Source organism: Paramisgurnus dabryanus, chromosome 2 (genome assembly GCF_030506205.2).
Source record: "Paramisgurnus dabryanus chromosome 2, PD_genome_1.1, whole genome shotgun sequence".
In the NCBI taxonomy this organism is placed as follows: Eukaryota; Metazoa; Chordata; class Actinopteri; order Cypriniformes; family Cobitidae; genus Paramisgurnus; species Paramisgurnus dabryanus.
In genome coordinates, this window is record NC_133338.1 from 18,438,945 (window position 1) to 18,456,060 (window position 17,116).

The window sequence follows — 17,116 nt, forward strand, 5'->3', positions numbered from 1 at the left end:
AAAATTGGACTTGTTTTAATGGGGTAAAATAGGTTTTCTAAATGCATTAATTAATTAATTTGATTTGTTTTATAATCACGCACATCTAAGCCGTTCCTAAAACATTAATTTTGGTTTAATGTTCTTTCTCATTTAAAAACTTTTAAGTTTCTGCCATTTTCATGGTGACTTGTGAAATCGGTGATCCATTGACAATGCCTTAATGTTGTTACCGTGAGCGTGCGTTAACTCTGGGTTACTTTCAGCGGGTTGACTGAACTAACTCTTAAATTGGAACCGACATACCCAGAATAAGCAGGTTTGGGGTTAATCAGCCCATAGTTCAGGGTTAATCTGATGGTAAGTTAACCTTGCTTTCCGGAATACACCCCTGACCCATAACATTATCTAACCAATGGTACAATTTTGAGGCAGCGCTATCTCTCTGGGATTGGGAGGAGTGTTTATAGTCATTTTTGCTAGAGAAAAACAAACCATTAGGATGAAACCAAAAAAATCCCTCTGCATTAACATTCCCATGTTTCCTGGTTTCTAAAACTGCAGCAGTCTAAATTCATGCTATAATTTTTACTCTTTCACACCCACTTCTTTCTCAGATGCTAGACAGATGCCAGACTGTGCTACATAACGGTGGTCTTTTTAGTGTCTTACCAACCCAAATCTGTGTATTGGCTAGCCTAATTTTATTTGTAAGTTGTAACCAAAGAACAAACCCTTATAGTTTTATTATAGAGTGCTTTTAGACTGTAAATGCTTTGAGTGTGATTTAATATTTATAATTTTACATACTGTATATGTTGTAAGTGTAAGTTATGTGCTCAAACTTAACCAAACCCCTTTTTCTAATGCTGGGTTATATTCAACCCAGCGATTTGTCAAAAAGAGACGCAGCCGCTGCTGCGTTCAGTTAACTCAGAAAATGTTTATATTTTTAGTGTTTCCTACTGAGACGATGACGCTGGATGAGGTCACGCCCTAATTAGCATAATCATGACAACGTTATACTTAGATTTACATTCTGAACCGTTACATGTTCATGCAGTACTGTATTTTAATACAACTGAATGCTGAGTAAAGCCGTTCTCATTTAACATTTTGTCAAATTTTGGTTCCGTTGTCAGTCATAAAAGAAAATAGTAAAGAAAAATAGTATAACCATGTAAAATGTAACCAGCGGCATTTGACTTAACATTGGGTTATAACAACTCAGCATTTTGGGTTAAAACAACCCACAATAGGTTAAATTACAACCCAAAGGAGTGGGTTTGTCCATTTTTGGCCAAGTGCTAGGTTGAAAATAACTCAGCATTTTTTAGAGTGTAACTCCCACACTGTTTGTGCTGTGAACATGAATGGTACTTCAGTTGGTGTGTGACTACTAGTGTGACTTGTTGAGTAGTAGTATGCTGATACTTTTCAAAGCGATGTTATTTTAAATTTTTATCTAGCTGGTGTAAAAAGGGGCATGATACAATTTGGTGCTTTTCCATTAAATAGTCCAGCTCAATTTTGGGGGGTTTTCACTGTGTACCCCCCAATGGAATGGGTACGGCTACAGTAGTACCTGGTACTTTTTACTACAATATCGATTAAAGTTCCAAGTGAGCCGTACTGATACAACACGACATGCAAACACTACGGATCACTTTTTGGTCAGAGAGAATTGTCAATACCAGTGTAATTGCTAAATGCAAGATTAGCTTACCGTTGTGCGTTGTCGAGCAAACCGAGTGATGTCGTCATCTGTGCTTTGTTGTACAACTCCCTTTTTAGCAGTGAAAAACATCCACATAGAATTAAGGACACCATTCCATTGATACTTTTAGAAAGTATGTGATAATTTTTTTCATATTTTTGTGCGTTAAGCTTTTGTGTGTCATTTTGTGTTGATTTTGTGTTAAAATAAACACAAGTTGTGTTAAAAGTAACACAAAATATGTTGTTTCAATAATAACACAGAGATGGGTGGATTCTGGGACAACGTATTTATTGTGTTGTCCCGGAATCAACACTAATGTGTTGTTATTAACACATTCGTTCTAAGAGTGTATGCTTCATTACTCCTGTGTGTTGTGCATTTGTTTGGATCGTGTATACAATGATGTCACAACAGTAGAGGCGGCGCAACTATAAAGATAAGTCTATAATCCCACCAACTTTGTAGTGTTACTTAACTGCAGTGGAAAAGAAAACTAGGTATGCACCGATACCACTTTTTTGGAATACGAGTACGAGTACGAGTACTTGCATTTCAGTACTTGCCGATACCTATACCGAGTACTTAATAAAAAACATGATTCAAATTTACAGGTAACAGCTTTAGTCATATAACTTAACAAAAAAACAAGGGACTAGTTTTCCAGTTTGTTGTAAACTCTGCCTCTTTGGACAACACAAGAGGCATTAACCCCTTACATGCCGCTCAAACATAGACATTTCTCAGACCGTGGTATCGATTCCAGGTATCGGGGGACTTTTAACGAGTACTTTAGAAAATGTGGTATCGAGGCCGATACCAGTATCGGTATCGATGCATCCCTAAAGAAAACCAAGCCAAAGTAAAGCGGGCCGAGTTGTGCAGAGCCTAGTCATACCACGCAATGGAAAAGCACCATTTAATTAGTAAATATGTGGAATGCACTGTATAGATAAAAGGTTGATATGGAAGGTAAAAGGGAGGCTTGGATTCCTGACACATCTGTCACCATTTTTAGCTGTTTATTATTTCTCAAACTAACATGTGTTTAGTAATCTGGTGAGTCATAACTCTGGATCTATATAACTGAGGAAAAGGGCATGTATGTACATGCATTTCAGTGCTGAAAAAAAATTATATTCGAATTCACTCACCAGCATGGGGGCTGCTCAATATACCGGAAAACTATCTTTATCGTGATATCAGTATATGAGATATCCATCGCAGAGAGTTGCGATAACTTCAATTTATTTAACGTGTCTATCGTTTGTGTGTTGGGTGCTTAGATTGTCCAAATTAGACGAAGTAAAAGGGGCCTTACTAAATACCTACCAAGCATGTCTTTTACTGTTATACTATTGGGTAGACCACAGGCGCAAAGGTGGACCTAGCGGCTATATATATATTATATAATATATATATTTATATATTTATTTATTTATTTTTGCAAGTTCCACGCTCATCATGCACGGAATTCCCATTAAATTTTTTTTTATCATAACATGTATATAGTTTTTTAGTATAGTATACTATTTAGAAATAGTAAATGATAAATCAAAGAAATACTTTTGTCTTTCAAAACATTTCAGAATAAGTAAGAATTAGCAATGCCACCACCACATCTTTCTCTCCCTCCCTTTCTGGCTGTATCACATAAAGAAAATACATCTTTGCACATTCTGAACTTGGACACCTGCCTCTACAGTATGGTTAAAAGTTGGTAAGGTTGTAACACGTAAATTTGACAAAAAAATGGCACCACGTGGCTTTTGCAACATAAGGAGGCTGCAACAAGTCAATGTCCACATTTAAGGTGGCATGAACTGCTTTATTTATTTGATGTTTCCATAATGTCCAAAATGTTATGATAAAAAACTCTCACGACTTCAATACTGCTTGACCACAACTTTATAGCACATCTGTTTAATATATAATCTTAATTTCTATAGATCTGTCTGTGATTATACAGGTGTTTTTTTCTTACTGCACATTTATGCACATATGCATACTTTCTACATATTGTCAGTGTTGGGAGTAACGCATTACAAAATATAATATATTACAGTAATATATTAGTTTTAGCTGTAACGCAGTAATATAACGCATTACTAATAAAATTTTGGTAATATTTTACTCGTTACAGTCTTAGTAACGAGCGCGTTACAACAATGCATTTCAAAAATAGACGTGTTATTTTAATTTTTTTATTTTTGACCAATGCGCGTGACCAGCATCCACACAGGAAAAAGCTGCGGGTAAAATAGTAATGGCTGCGTCCCAAACAGCATACTTCCATACTATATAGTAGGCGAAAAGCCCTACTTCTCGTACTCTTTGCCTACTATATAGTATGGAAGTAGGCGGTTTGGGACGCAGCGTATGTCTGTTTCCAGGTGCTGTATGCAGCATGTTCATTTTTACTTTAATTTTGTATTTGACGCGTTTCTTAAAGAGCCGAATCTGGGAAGTCCGCGGCTGTATAAGCATTGACTAAAGTGGTCGCAATCAGGTCCGGTAGCGCCGCACACGCAAAATTCTGCGAATGAAACACAAAGGCAAGTAAAGGCAACAGAAAGTTTCTATCGGTCTCCTGTGCTGCTTGAACCTCAGAAGTAAAGAGACTTTTAAAAATCTTGCCAGTAAAATCCATTTCACCACACCAGCAATGATAAGGTAAGCTAACGTTGCTATGGTTACAGTCCATATGCATAATAGATTGCTAGGCTATTCCTATGCTATCTACAGTTTTATTACAAACAGCAACCTAAACTACAACATAACATTAATGTAGACTTAAACATGGTTATTTAAATAGTATATTTAAACATCACTGTTTAAAGTTTTTACCAGCCTTTGTATGGGAGCCTATATGCAATGTTTGGCAAAAAGCAGTGTTCCTCTGTTTGTCTATGTTTTATATGTTAGTCTACATGTAATCCTTATATTGTACTGAAATGAGCTGTTTTCCTTGAGGCCTGATCCTCCAATAGCACTTTTTGATAAGTTGTGTCAACCCAATGCATGCCAGGTTTGTGCTGTGAATCTGAATTAAAAGTGAATTAAAGAATAGAAATGAAAAGAGGTTGCATGTCTTGCCATGTTATTAGTCTATAGTTTGCATTACAGTGGGCTCTAGCTTTATTGTGTTTGGTATGTCTACCATAATTTACCAGACTTTTACCAGATCATTTGTCTATGTTTATGACTCTGACAGTCATTGTTACTGTTTTTTTGCCATATTCTGTGCCTATTCAAAGCTCGAGGGCCAACACATAACTTCTAGATTTATAAGCATCAATAAACTGCATTTTAACATTTTATAATGCCTAGTCATACTTCTGTTATTTTGATGAAAGTAACTCAAAAGTAACGCAAAAGTAGTGTAACTCATTACAGTTCAGAGTCAGTAATATTGTAATGTAACTAATTACTTTCAAATGACAGTAATTTGTAATATATAATGTATTACACTTTGGAAGTAACTTGCCCAACACTGCATATTGTCTATACTTACTATACTTAAAACATGTAATGTAGCCTAGAACACGAATAATATATCTACTAGTACATTGTGTATAAATCATTTATGCATGTATGAACTATGCATAAAGGAAGTAATGTCTCTTCTGTCCTGTTTTAGATAAGATTCCACTGAATCTGTGTTCAGTATATTCTTTTAAATTTAAACAGCCCATATTTAATACAACAATAGTTAGCATTGTGAGCACGATAATAGATTATATTTTGCTGCAAAATAGCAAAGACAAGAATCCTAGCAATTTTGCAGCAAAGACAAGAATCCTAACAGATGCTCTGACATGACTTGCTTACCGGAGGGTTTGTAAGACACTACGTTTGTAAAACTCCTTTGACATTGTACAAATACACTGAATTTGGGGAAGTAGCTTTCCCTGAAATGTGCAGAAGTTGTTTTTGTCTTTCTACAAGTCCAGCCCACAGTTAATAAATCCTACCCAGGAGTCATCTAAATTCCCCCTATTTTCAGGAATTAATTGCTATGCTAATCCACACACACACACACACACACACACACACACACACACACACACACACACACACACACACACACACACACACACACACACACACACACACACACACACACACACACACACACACACACACACACACACAGCTGGTTTGAAGGTCTCACAATGCAAAAATAGATCACTCTGTTCTTTTCTTTTGATTACCGTCCTAACCAGTTGAGCCCTGTCGTATTACATTGCAGTTTAATGGACCTTGCAGCTCAGTTCTTTTGTTCTCTAACTGCAGTCACTCCACAGACAGATGGGACACAAGTGGCCCAGATAACAATTTTTGGTTCTTAAAACGTTCCCCTAACGTTGTTTTTAGTTCGGCAGGAACATTTTCCTTGAAATACAAAAATAGAACGTTATTTTTAGGTTAGTTTAACGTTCCATTAACGTAAGAATAACAATTATTTTATTAGATGCAGCAGGGTTATTCCTGAAATTAACCCTGCCTGGCATTGCGGTGCCAAACGTGGACACTGTGAACAAAGCAGGGTTAAAATGCTATGAATGTTAAACTGTTTCACGTTTTTACACTGTTCATACTTAACCAGGGGTTATGAGATTACCCTGCCTGGGTATTCATAATCTAACGTTTCACGCTGCATTCCAACCCTGCACCTACACACCTCTATCTAATTATCAAGCCACCCTGAAAACCTTGATTAGCTGTTTCAGCGGTGTTTAATTGCTTAAAAGTGGTTATGCGTTATTTTAATTCAGTCAGTTTGACACGCCTTTATTTATCCCATCATAATCCAATCAAACTGTTTAAGCACCCCTGTGGACAGGCGTATTTTGAAAAATTGTCGTAAATGTGAATACACACAGGACTTGATTTGTTGCGTTTATTGTGGATCACAAATCAGAGGTGCTTTTAAGAAACAGACTATCAGTTTGTGCACACATAGCACTTCTGTCTTGTTGATCTCTGTTTAGTTCATTTGTGGTTTTGGACGCTAGTCTGTCTTGTGAAACTGAAAAACATGCTAGCTCACTGACACCATATTGAGCAGTGTCCCACATTGTCAATGAGCCCATTGTGAGAGGAGAGCAAAGGACTCATGGTTCTGGTCCAGATGCACTCAATAGCTCTATTTATGAGTCTATGTGTGTGCTGGTTTGAAAGAAACAAGCACAAACCCACAGACAGTAAAAGTGCAACTTTAGAGACTTTTGTCCTTGAAATACCCCATAAAAACACTAGATTGTTTACTCTCATGACATATTTAAACAGGAAGTTGGGGCATGACATACACTATATTGCCAACAGTTTAAAAAAAACCTGTCTTTATATTAGAGATGTCCCGATCCGATACTCTGGATCGTTATTGGGGCTGATCCGGGCTTTTTGGCTGGATCAGATATCGGATCCAATACCAATAACAGGACCGATCCAGTTCCAATACTGTTGTGCCGTGGTTGGTACTGACAAGCTTTTAAAAGGACCAAGTATTATAAAGACACCATAAACTTTTTTATGCACTAGATTCAAAGTCTTCTTAATACACTCGATAGCTTCATGTGAAGGAACAAACCCACATTTAAAGATATTTAAGTTCACGGAAACACTGTACTCGTAACTGGGTTAATACGCTGGTGAAGCAGACGTATGAAACGCGTCATTCACTCATGCCCACACACGATAACTGTAGGCTACTTTTAAGATCTGATTTTATAGTCACAGTAAGCCGTTAGATGGATGCAATTCACTATGTGCTGAGCACATGATGCTTTTTTTCTCTTTGTGTTTTAACAGTTATACGGTGCAAGGATTCCCATGTGAGGATGATTCAAGTGCATCAATTTTGTGCGCAGGAAGCACATAAACATAGTGTACAGTATGATTTAGGCACATTAATTCTGCACCTGGGATGTGCATAAAAGGTCCGGTCAAGGGCATAATTCCCAAAATAACCCTCTGCACACTAAAGCTTTTTACTATGACAGTTTTACGCATACTTATTTTAAAAAAGTACCTATTATATGTTCTATATAATTACTAATGTTTTTGTAACTTGTAAATCATTTTAAATGATTATTTTTTACAATCAAAATTATACTAGATGTAGCAGAAAGCACTATACACAATAAACATTTTGTGTTTGTGTGTGACTGTGCGAGTGTGTGTGTTTGTGTACCTGGTAATTATCACGTTGTGGGGACCAATTGTCCTCACAAAGATAGAAATAGCAGGAAATTTGTGACCTTGTGGGGACATTTTGAGGTCCCCATGAGGAAACAAGCTTATAAATCAAACAGAATGATGTTTATTGAAAATCAAAGGTAGCAGAATGTTTTTTTGTGATGGTTGGGGTTAGGGTTTAGGTTATGGGAAGGGAATAGAATATACAGTTTGACCATTCTTCTAAAAGCACATTTGTAAGGTCAGACACTGATGTTGGACTAGAAGGCCTCACTCGTAGTCTCCGCTCTAATTCATCCCAAATATCTTCTATTGGGTTGGGGTCAGGACTCTGTGCAAGCCAGTCAAGTTCCTCCTTTATGTCTTTATGGACCTTGCTTTGTGCACTGGTACACGCACTGGTCATGTTGGAACAGTAAGGGGCCATCCCCAAACTGTTCCCACAAGGTTGAGAGTAGAGCCCGACCGATGTATCGGCTGGCCGATATTATCAGCCGATATGAGCTAATTGCATTTATATTGGCATCGGCGTTTACGGCCGATAAAACATGAGAAACTGCAACTCCTCAGTTGACAACAGCGCCAGAAATCCACTACAGAAGAAAGCTATCAGCCAAGCCGATTGCAGAGCATTACACCCGGCATGTAAACTTGGAGAAAAAGCGGAGGTTACCTGTGGCGCGCGGCCAGCGAGCTCAGTGTCGTATTTGTAAACAATGGCGGGTTATGACTTAATACCCACGGTACGTATTTTGTTGTTTTCACATCTGTGGCAAACGCTGACGGTCGCGAAGTTGCTCGTGACCAAACAACATTGCGTTTTGCGGCGTCAAACGGAACCTGCGTTTCCACATTCGGCTTCACAGAGAATGTGCTAAGGACGTTGGCAGTTTGGCAAAAAGATGGTAAGTTGTTTTAAACAACTTTGGTAAAGAAATGCAGATGTTAGCTTCAGGTGTGCTCGACTTTTAAGCAGCATGTGTGTGGAAATGTCCGTAAACAGTTTAGGGGTAAACACGTCATCTGTTCAAAAACGTTCTGATTGGCCCAATGCTGTCAGCGCAGTCAGCCGGTAATCCTATATTTTTCGTTCACACATAGCACTTACCGGTAAATTACTTTCAATTTGCAACCGGTCTTACTAGTAAATTGGGAGCACTGATTTACCGGAAAGGTTCTGTTCACACATGACCTGTTAACTGCAAATGTTTTGATTCAGACTGCACAAAGAGAAGGGGAGAAGATATACGGGTCCGTTGTGAATGTGTCTGTGAGAATAAATATGGACATTGGCCCCCAAAAATCTATATCGGTGGGGCTCTAGTTGGAGCATAAAATTGTCCAAAATGTTTTGGTATGATGAAGCATTAAGAGTTCCTTTCACTGGAACTAAGGGGCCAAGCCCAACCCCTGAAATTGATTACTAACCGTTTGACTGTGGAATATTCAGAAGTGAGGAAATTTCACGAATGGACTTATAGGTGACAACCTATCACTGTCCCAATGCTTGAATTCACTGTGCTCCTGAGAACGACTCATTCTTTCACAAATGTTTGTGAAAGCTGTCTGCATGCTTAGGTGATTGAATTTATACTCCTGAGGCCATGGAAGTGATTGGAACACCTGAATTCAATTATTTGGAGGGGTGTCCCAAAACTTTTGGCAATACAGAGTCCTGTACACAGTCAGGTATTCTACGGCTGAGCTGCTAATATTTGATTTAATGGTGGAAAATGAATGTGCCATTTGTGTGTCACGTGTCAGGCGTTTAAATTCCAAGTCAATTTTGTCTCGATTCCGTGCACGCTTATAGGCAGCTGTTTTTTTTAACGGTCCTATGCTTGTGTTCATGCTCTGTCTGAAGACAGTTAAAGGTTTCTACAGTGCGATATGCAGGTAAGGTCGCTGCCTTTATCTCAAATGGGTCAGATACGGAATTAAATCAATGGTTCTATCAGATAATGCATCGGGTGGTCTCTTAATTTCTGCGGGTGCCCGTTTATCAAGAAGACCCGTGCAGGATTTTCTGTTTGAGTCTGTGGAATGGCGCACATCCTTTGAGAGCACCTTATGCTATTACTATTCCAGTGTAGACACGGTACAAACTATAGTTTACTGCCTTTGACAAGCAGTTTTTGATGAAGACATGAGGAAACTTGAATTTTATATGTATATACAATACACAAGCAAACATAAAGTACATTTGCACAGTAAAAACAATACAACCATTGAAATACACAAACAGTGGTCATGTTGATGTAAGTTTGTTTTATGTTTAGTCAGTAAAGTCATTGGATTACAATTTTACAGAAGCAATTAATCACTTCTAGTAATATGGTAAAATTTTAGTTATGTTTCCTGAGTAATTTAAGGACCCATCTCCTATCTCTGAGCAGTTATGAAGTTCTTACACAAGAGAAAGAGCTTCAGGCTTTAAACCTTGTGCCAAATAGATTAGTCAATAACTTCAGGTGATCAAAGCATTACAACAATAAGTGGGTGTGTAGTGGTGAAGTCAGTGTGGTAATGCATATTTGAAATGCAACGTTTACTGTGTTACTAGTGTTAACGGCACCAGTTTATCGTTAATAATCAGGACCAATATAAAAGCGTTTTTCTACTACAGAGAAAGGAATAGGCATTTATTTATTATTTTATTTAGTTACCTTATTTCTTTTGTGTGGTGTTATCTCTAGAACAAAACTTTGTTTCTCAACTATATGAAGCTAACCAGGGCCAGCTGCTACACTGATGGTATGAAACTCTGGCCAGCAGTCACAATCATGATATTACCCATGATATTTAAACTAAAACTATAATAATACAATGTATGTATCAATCTGCCAAAAAACATGGTTAATAATATTTTACTATAATAAAACCATAGTTAATTTTCAAATTTCTTAAAGCAGAGGCTGATCAGGTCAGACTATAAAAAAGTCAATCACACTGCATGGGTCCTGTAACAAAATAACAGAATAATGAAAAGAGCTGGATGTTCCTACATACCTGGTGTGGGTGTGTCTTGTAGCGATGCTGTTGATGTGTTTTGATATTGTGTGTTGTGTTTTAATACAACTACACTTGTAATGTGGTTAAATACAAAGAAAATATGTTTGCTGATGGTGTAGTGGACAGTGCTCCGACATACGGCACAGACACGCTTTGGTAAAAATATTTTTTATAATTGTTGTTTATAATGTTGTTTATAATAATATACTATGCAACCAGTAACATTATTACATGGTCCTCTGGAATGTTTGATTCTGATTGGCTTCACATCATGCTTAACAATGCCCATACCAGTTCTAAAACTCTGTGTAAACCACTGCTTCTTGGGGCTTATTGCTTTATTATGTGTTTTTCGCAAGAGCTGTCAATTCTTGCGTGAGCTTTACAAAAAAATGATGTAATGCGTTCTAAGGCACAATGTCAAACCTTGACTATATTGTGTATGCATGACCGACCATTACCCAAAGGCCAATGCTTAAAGTTTGAAAAATGTACAATTTTAATACATTTGAAGATAATGTGATCATCAACCACTGTTATCATAGATCTTCAGGGTTTTTATGTTGCTGAGCTCACCAGGGTGTTATCTGACTGATGGACTGATTGTGTTTTTGAAAAAAACTCCAGACCTTTAACATCCTTGATTCATGAGAAAATTATTCAATAAACAATACCTATCCATAAAATTGCTTTTAAGTCAGCTGTTCCATTACTTTTGGCCTCTTTCAAGGGGGAGTTACATTAAACGGCAGTGCTTCCTAAACCCTTCATCCAATTTGAATGTGAATATGACTGTAACTGGAATACATTTTGGTAAACAGCTAAAATAAAATGTCTCTCTGTTTCAATACTAATGAAGGACACAATATAGTCTAAAAATAATATATCTTAGTTATTTATGAATAAATAAAAAGTTTTTTTTCTTGTTCTTGCTTGTGTTTTGCTGAAAAAGGCATATGCGCCTGGGACAAGTAAATAAAAACATACTATTATGAACTATTACTTTAAAGACACTGTCTATAGACAGTTTTAGCAGTAACAACATAAACAAGCAGCGTTCGTGGTCAACACGTAAGTTACGGTAAACTCTGCTAAGAATAAATGACAACAAAGTCTTTTTAAAGTAGTTTATTTATATAACAAGCAAAATAAACAACACATAGATTACCTAGGAAACCAAAACATTTGTTTTTTTCGACAAGGTATTTGTTCAAGAGTTCAGTTTAGCAGACTATTAAAAAAACTGAAACCGGAAGTAAAGTTATGACCAGACGCTTAACCGCGACAACGCATGCTTGTCGGATTAAACCGTCTATACACAGTGAGCAGAAGAGTTTTAAAGTTTACAAAATCTGTACAAAATTGGTTTATTTGGAATGCCCTGCAGCATCAAGGAACACAGACATTTGAATTATAAAGATGTCAGGCACCTTAAAAGTACTCCTATTCCAACCATATTAACATGATGTTGGCCAAATGTATGGGTATTTACACATTTCTGTGATTGGTCAATCTTAACTTCACAATTATGTTCAGTGCTCTGATCATCTGTCTTGTTTTCTAGATGATATGTCGGCAGAAAGCAGCACAGGGTTTCCTGACAGGCTGTCGTTAATGGAGGTACGCCTCCAAGCACAGGAAGATGAAATAACGCTACTGAAGTCCTCACTGGCCGACGCCTTACGCAAGCTACGCCTTCATGACCAACAGATACCCCTGCTAAAACAGCAGTTGATTGCTGGTAAGAGCAATGTTAATTATTTGAGTGTGCTACGATTTAGATGCATAAAGTATAATGCGACTGCAAGATGTCTTACTGAATGCTATATTCCAGCAATTATTACATTATTAGTGTAACATTACTTTGGTAAGGTTTATCGTTTCAGTACATAACCGTTGTACCCAATGATTTTGTGTATCACTGCGCAGCACCATAAGCACCCTTACCGACATAAACATATATGAAACATTTTGTTGCTGTTGTTAACATTTGGTCAGGGACATAAAAGTTTTATAAAAAACGTGCATATTGTTTTTGTGTTAATAATATTTGTACTCCACTTCATGTTGCGCCTATGTCTACAGCCATGACTTATTACTGTATACGATACCGAAAATCCTCTCGTACCTTACTGCTTACATATGTTCTTGTGAGTAAAAATTGCCTTTGCATGAATAGATTTATGCAAATGTTTGTGTGTGTACAACACTAGTGAACCCTGCTGCAGCCCGAGTGTTGAATCATTCCTGTTATGTGGATGGATTGTCAAAATGCAGACTGTCTACAAATTCCCTTGATGGAATTCACCACCTATCCAACAGGTACAGAGTATTGTGGGTGGAGTTGTGGGTAGCTTCTAGGTAATACTGCAGTTTCCTATCCAAAATTGTTGTGTGCATACTAGTTATATAAAACATAACATGTAAAGCTAAAATGAAATTTTAGTTACTGAACGGGCTGTAGAATTGATGCTTAATGTTTTTTTTTTTAAGAAAAGTTTCCAATTGGGAGAATGGGATACGCACAGAGAAAATTATTTTTACTTTCAAATACAGAGAAAAATGTATTTAGTACTTCAGATTTCTTATTTGTTTGGTCTGACAATTCATATTAGTTTCTCTATTAGGTATATTAAAGGAATATGACATTCTTTGGATGGACTAGTGTTTACAGAATTTGAAGGTTGACAAGTTGGTCGGGATAAACCATTTGTTACCTTTCATTACCTATCACCATTGTACAAGCAGTTTAAGCATAGCACGTAATTTATGTGGTTTTAAAAGTAAAAAACAGTATGTAGAGAAAGAGTTAGAATAAAAATGTATATTCTATGATCATTAATTTTCCCCTTTTGATTCCAAACCTATATGATTTTCCTTCACTCTTGAAACACAAACCAAGATATTTCGCAATATAACCACCATGCTCTTTTTTATAATATGGAAGATGCTGAGCTTCAAAAAAGACAAAATAGTGGTAATCTTAAGGTTGTTTGTATAAATCATGTGCTCAAATGTCCTACGATAAATTTGTAGCTATTTAAACTTATGTTTAATGTCAGATGTCGCATGCAGAGGTGTATTGCTCCAGTTTTGATGGCAGTGTTGTCATACATTATTAATACTCACACCTTGATGCAATGGTACTTGAACTGATTAACATTTAAGAGTTTGTTTCTGAAACAAAGCTGTCATAGTGCTTCAAAAAAAAAAAAAAATAGGAATTTATGGAGGGACATTCTTAGCTCCCGTTATAAAAAAACATTATGCTAAATATCTTCTTTGTATTCCAAGAAGAAAAAAGTCACATGGGTTTGGAATGTGAATAAATGACAACAATTATTTTATTTTTCAGGTAAACGTTCCTGTTAATTAGTTACTGTATTGTCAACATGAAAGTTAAGCAGCATTCTGAGACAACCTTTACCTGTTTTGTTTGTGTATCTGTAGCCATAACTCATTCACAGCTGAAAATGGGGAGGGCGGGGCTAAAACCATTTCCAACCACAAACCGAGCACTAGTGACAGGTGTACACAGACCGAGGCGTGGATCCCAATTTACGAAACTGCTCCACTGGCCCTAACACAGGACATCAAGAGTCTGTCCCTTGAGGATGCCTTGCCTGAAGTCGTCCCATTTACAGAGGAACCATTGACCAAGCTCCACAGAGAAGAGGAAGACATGGACGAAGATGAGAGAGAGAAGGACCACACGTGGAGCTCTGTGGTAGAAGATACCATCCAGCCCACCACAGTCAGAACCCTCCAGAAACAACAGAGCAAAGGCAGTGAGGACAGCCAAGGATCAGGCCCTCACACCCCAACTTCCTCCTCTCCAGCACCCCCAAGAGAGACAACCACCAGCCCACATGGAGGTCCTCTTTCCCCCATCCAGGAGGGCGAGAAACAGCTGTGCGTTGATCCCCACACATGGACTCAAGCATTGGCTGGCTTCTTAAATTTAATGCCTCTGGTCTTGAATCTAACTCATACACTAATGCATTGCTGCAAAAACCAAAGTTACAACTTGTTGAGCTGGTTCCTGGCACCAGATTAGGGTTTATTTACAGAACAGCATTAGTGGATTGTCAAGTAATAAATTAGATCATGCTTCATAGAAGATTTTTGTCCTACGATATATGTGTATATAGTATATGATTTAGTGTGGAGCTTGTTCACATAAATCACTTATTAGACTTCTTTAATATATCTCAGTTGTGTCTACTAGACAGAAATGCAATTAAATGGAGATAAAACAGGGAGATTATTGCCTAAAATCGTTCTGCTTCTCAGATTTGTCTCTAGAGAAAAACAGCCTAGTAATCTTATGTGTTTTGCAAGTGTTGTGCTTAGATTTGTCAAGATCGCAAGAGATTTCGATATGAACCTAAGTATAAATTATCTTAAGGCCAAAATTTCTAAGCAATGCAGTCTTGATTAACTTTTTAGCTCTGTATTTTTTCTTGCATGAATCTTTTTTTTTTGTCCCTTATTTGTTGAGGAACTGCTAGGCATCAAAATATCTGAAATGGAGTTGATACATAAAGCATACTTATTATTTTTTTGTTTTGTTTTGTTATTGATTTACGTAGGTGACACATTGTTAGGCTTTGTATTGCACAGGTGATCTTAAGGATGATGCATTTGATTCATGATGTGCTTCTGGCATTGATTCAACTCTTAAAGAAAACAATGTCATAGCTTTTATGCTTGTCACTTTGTCAGTGTCTGGATGCAGTTTATTATATTCCTTTTGGGGAATGGATTGCGATTTGTCTTGGCACATCTGTGTGTTGTGGAAAATGTAGCTTTGACTTTTTAATAGAAAAGAGGGGTTGGCAGTGAAAAGAACAAGTTTGTACAGTTAAAATGTTCACTTTAGGTAAATACTGAACAAGTGAGATAATTTCTAGATCTGATAAGCTGTCGGTGTGACAGGAATGTCTGAAAACTTACGAAAAATATCTCTTAGGAAACTCGTTTGTAACTTGGTTTTGCAAAAACACAATAACTCATGACTCATTGAAATCATACTAACCAATCTAAAAATCTTTTGAGATAGAGATAGTTCACCCACAAAATCAGAATTGTGTCATTATTTACTTACCTCATCTCATTTTAAACTTGATAAAAAATGTGTATACACATTTTGTGGAACAAATGTGAATTTGGAACAACATGAGGTTATGTAAAAAGACAACATTTTCACTTCTGGGTGAACTGTCTCTAGCATGAAGCAAAACTATTTTGATCCAATCACTGATTTGCCTGCATGCATACTTCTGGTGTTATTTCTGTGGTTGCAAATGTCTCTGTAACTTCTGTATTTTTAACTGTATTTACCGTCTTTGTATAGATTTGTAAAGATAAAGCAGAAAGAGAGTTTGAAATCTGAAGGCTTTTCAAAAGCTTAACTCTTGGTTAACATCTTTTTTAAGCCATGTTCAACCATTGGTTAAGCATTGTTTCACACTTGTCATTTTAATGGTGGTTTAGAGCAGTGCAGACACCATTTTGCAGTGTCCAAGGAGTACAGTGTTTAAAATTTCAAGGGAATCGTAGAGTAACATACATGAAACCGTGCTTGACTTATTTCTATTTCAGCATCTGATGGACGAATGTCTAACAGTGATGACTAAAAGCTCCAATCCATAACATTTGTTTTATATCGCCATCTCTGTTTGACACCTAAAATTATTTTTACATAGGTGGAAGTCAAATGACGTCAAACTGACATTACCCGCTAAATTGTACATAACTGTTCAAATTATAAATTAATATTATAATCTTACTGTTGTGTATTGGTGTAAGAGTTACGAGATGGTTTGAACGCTGCTTTTTATGCACTTGATTAATGCATGTTTTTGTTTTAACAAGAAATATGGATTGCAGCCTAACAAGGCCCATTGTGTAACATGGAACAAGATAATACAGGATCACATTAGCACAGGGTTACCATTGACCCTGGTTTAACTATGCAATGTGTGGAAAGCCATTCATAGCAGACCATTTCGCATGCTATGATTGTCTGTAGTATGCCACTCTTCTGCATAATTTATCACTGAGTGGATACAGATGTGCAGATTTTATTAACATTCCTAAAAGTAATACAAAGTTAATGCTGTACTCTGGAACACACTGGCAAAATTCGAAAATGAAGGCAAGGCAAGGCAAGGCAAGTTTATTTGTATAGCACATTTCATACAC

General features: G+C 37.0%; 1 protein-coding gene across 2 annotated transcripts in view; it reads left to right on the top strand.

Moving 5' to 3' along the window:
• The window catches only part of eml3 (EMAP like 3), a 60,455-nt gene that overhangs the window by 19,918 nt on the left and 23,421 nt on the right, over positions 1–17,116 (top strand). Inside the window, exons 2-4 of one of the 2 annotated variants that reach the window (XM_065269908.2) lie at positions 12,474–12,650; positions 13,123–13,231; positions 14,360–14,821. In XM_065269908.2, coding sequence (XP_065125980.1) covers positions 12,474–12,650; positions 13,123–13,231; positions 14,360–14,821 — 748 coding nt within the window. The remainder of the gene's footprint in view (positions 1–12,473; positions 12,651–13,122; positions 13,232–14,359; positions 14,822–17,116) is intronic. The other variant, XM_065269909.2, reaches the window with a different exon arrangement.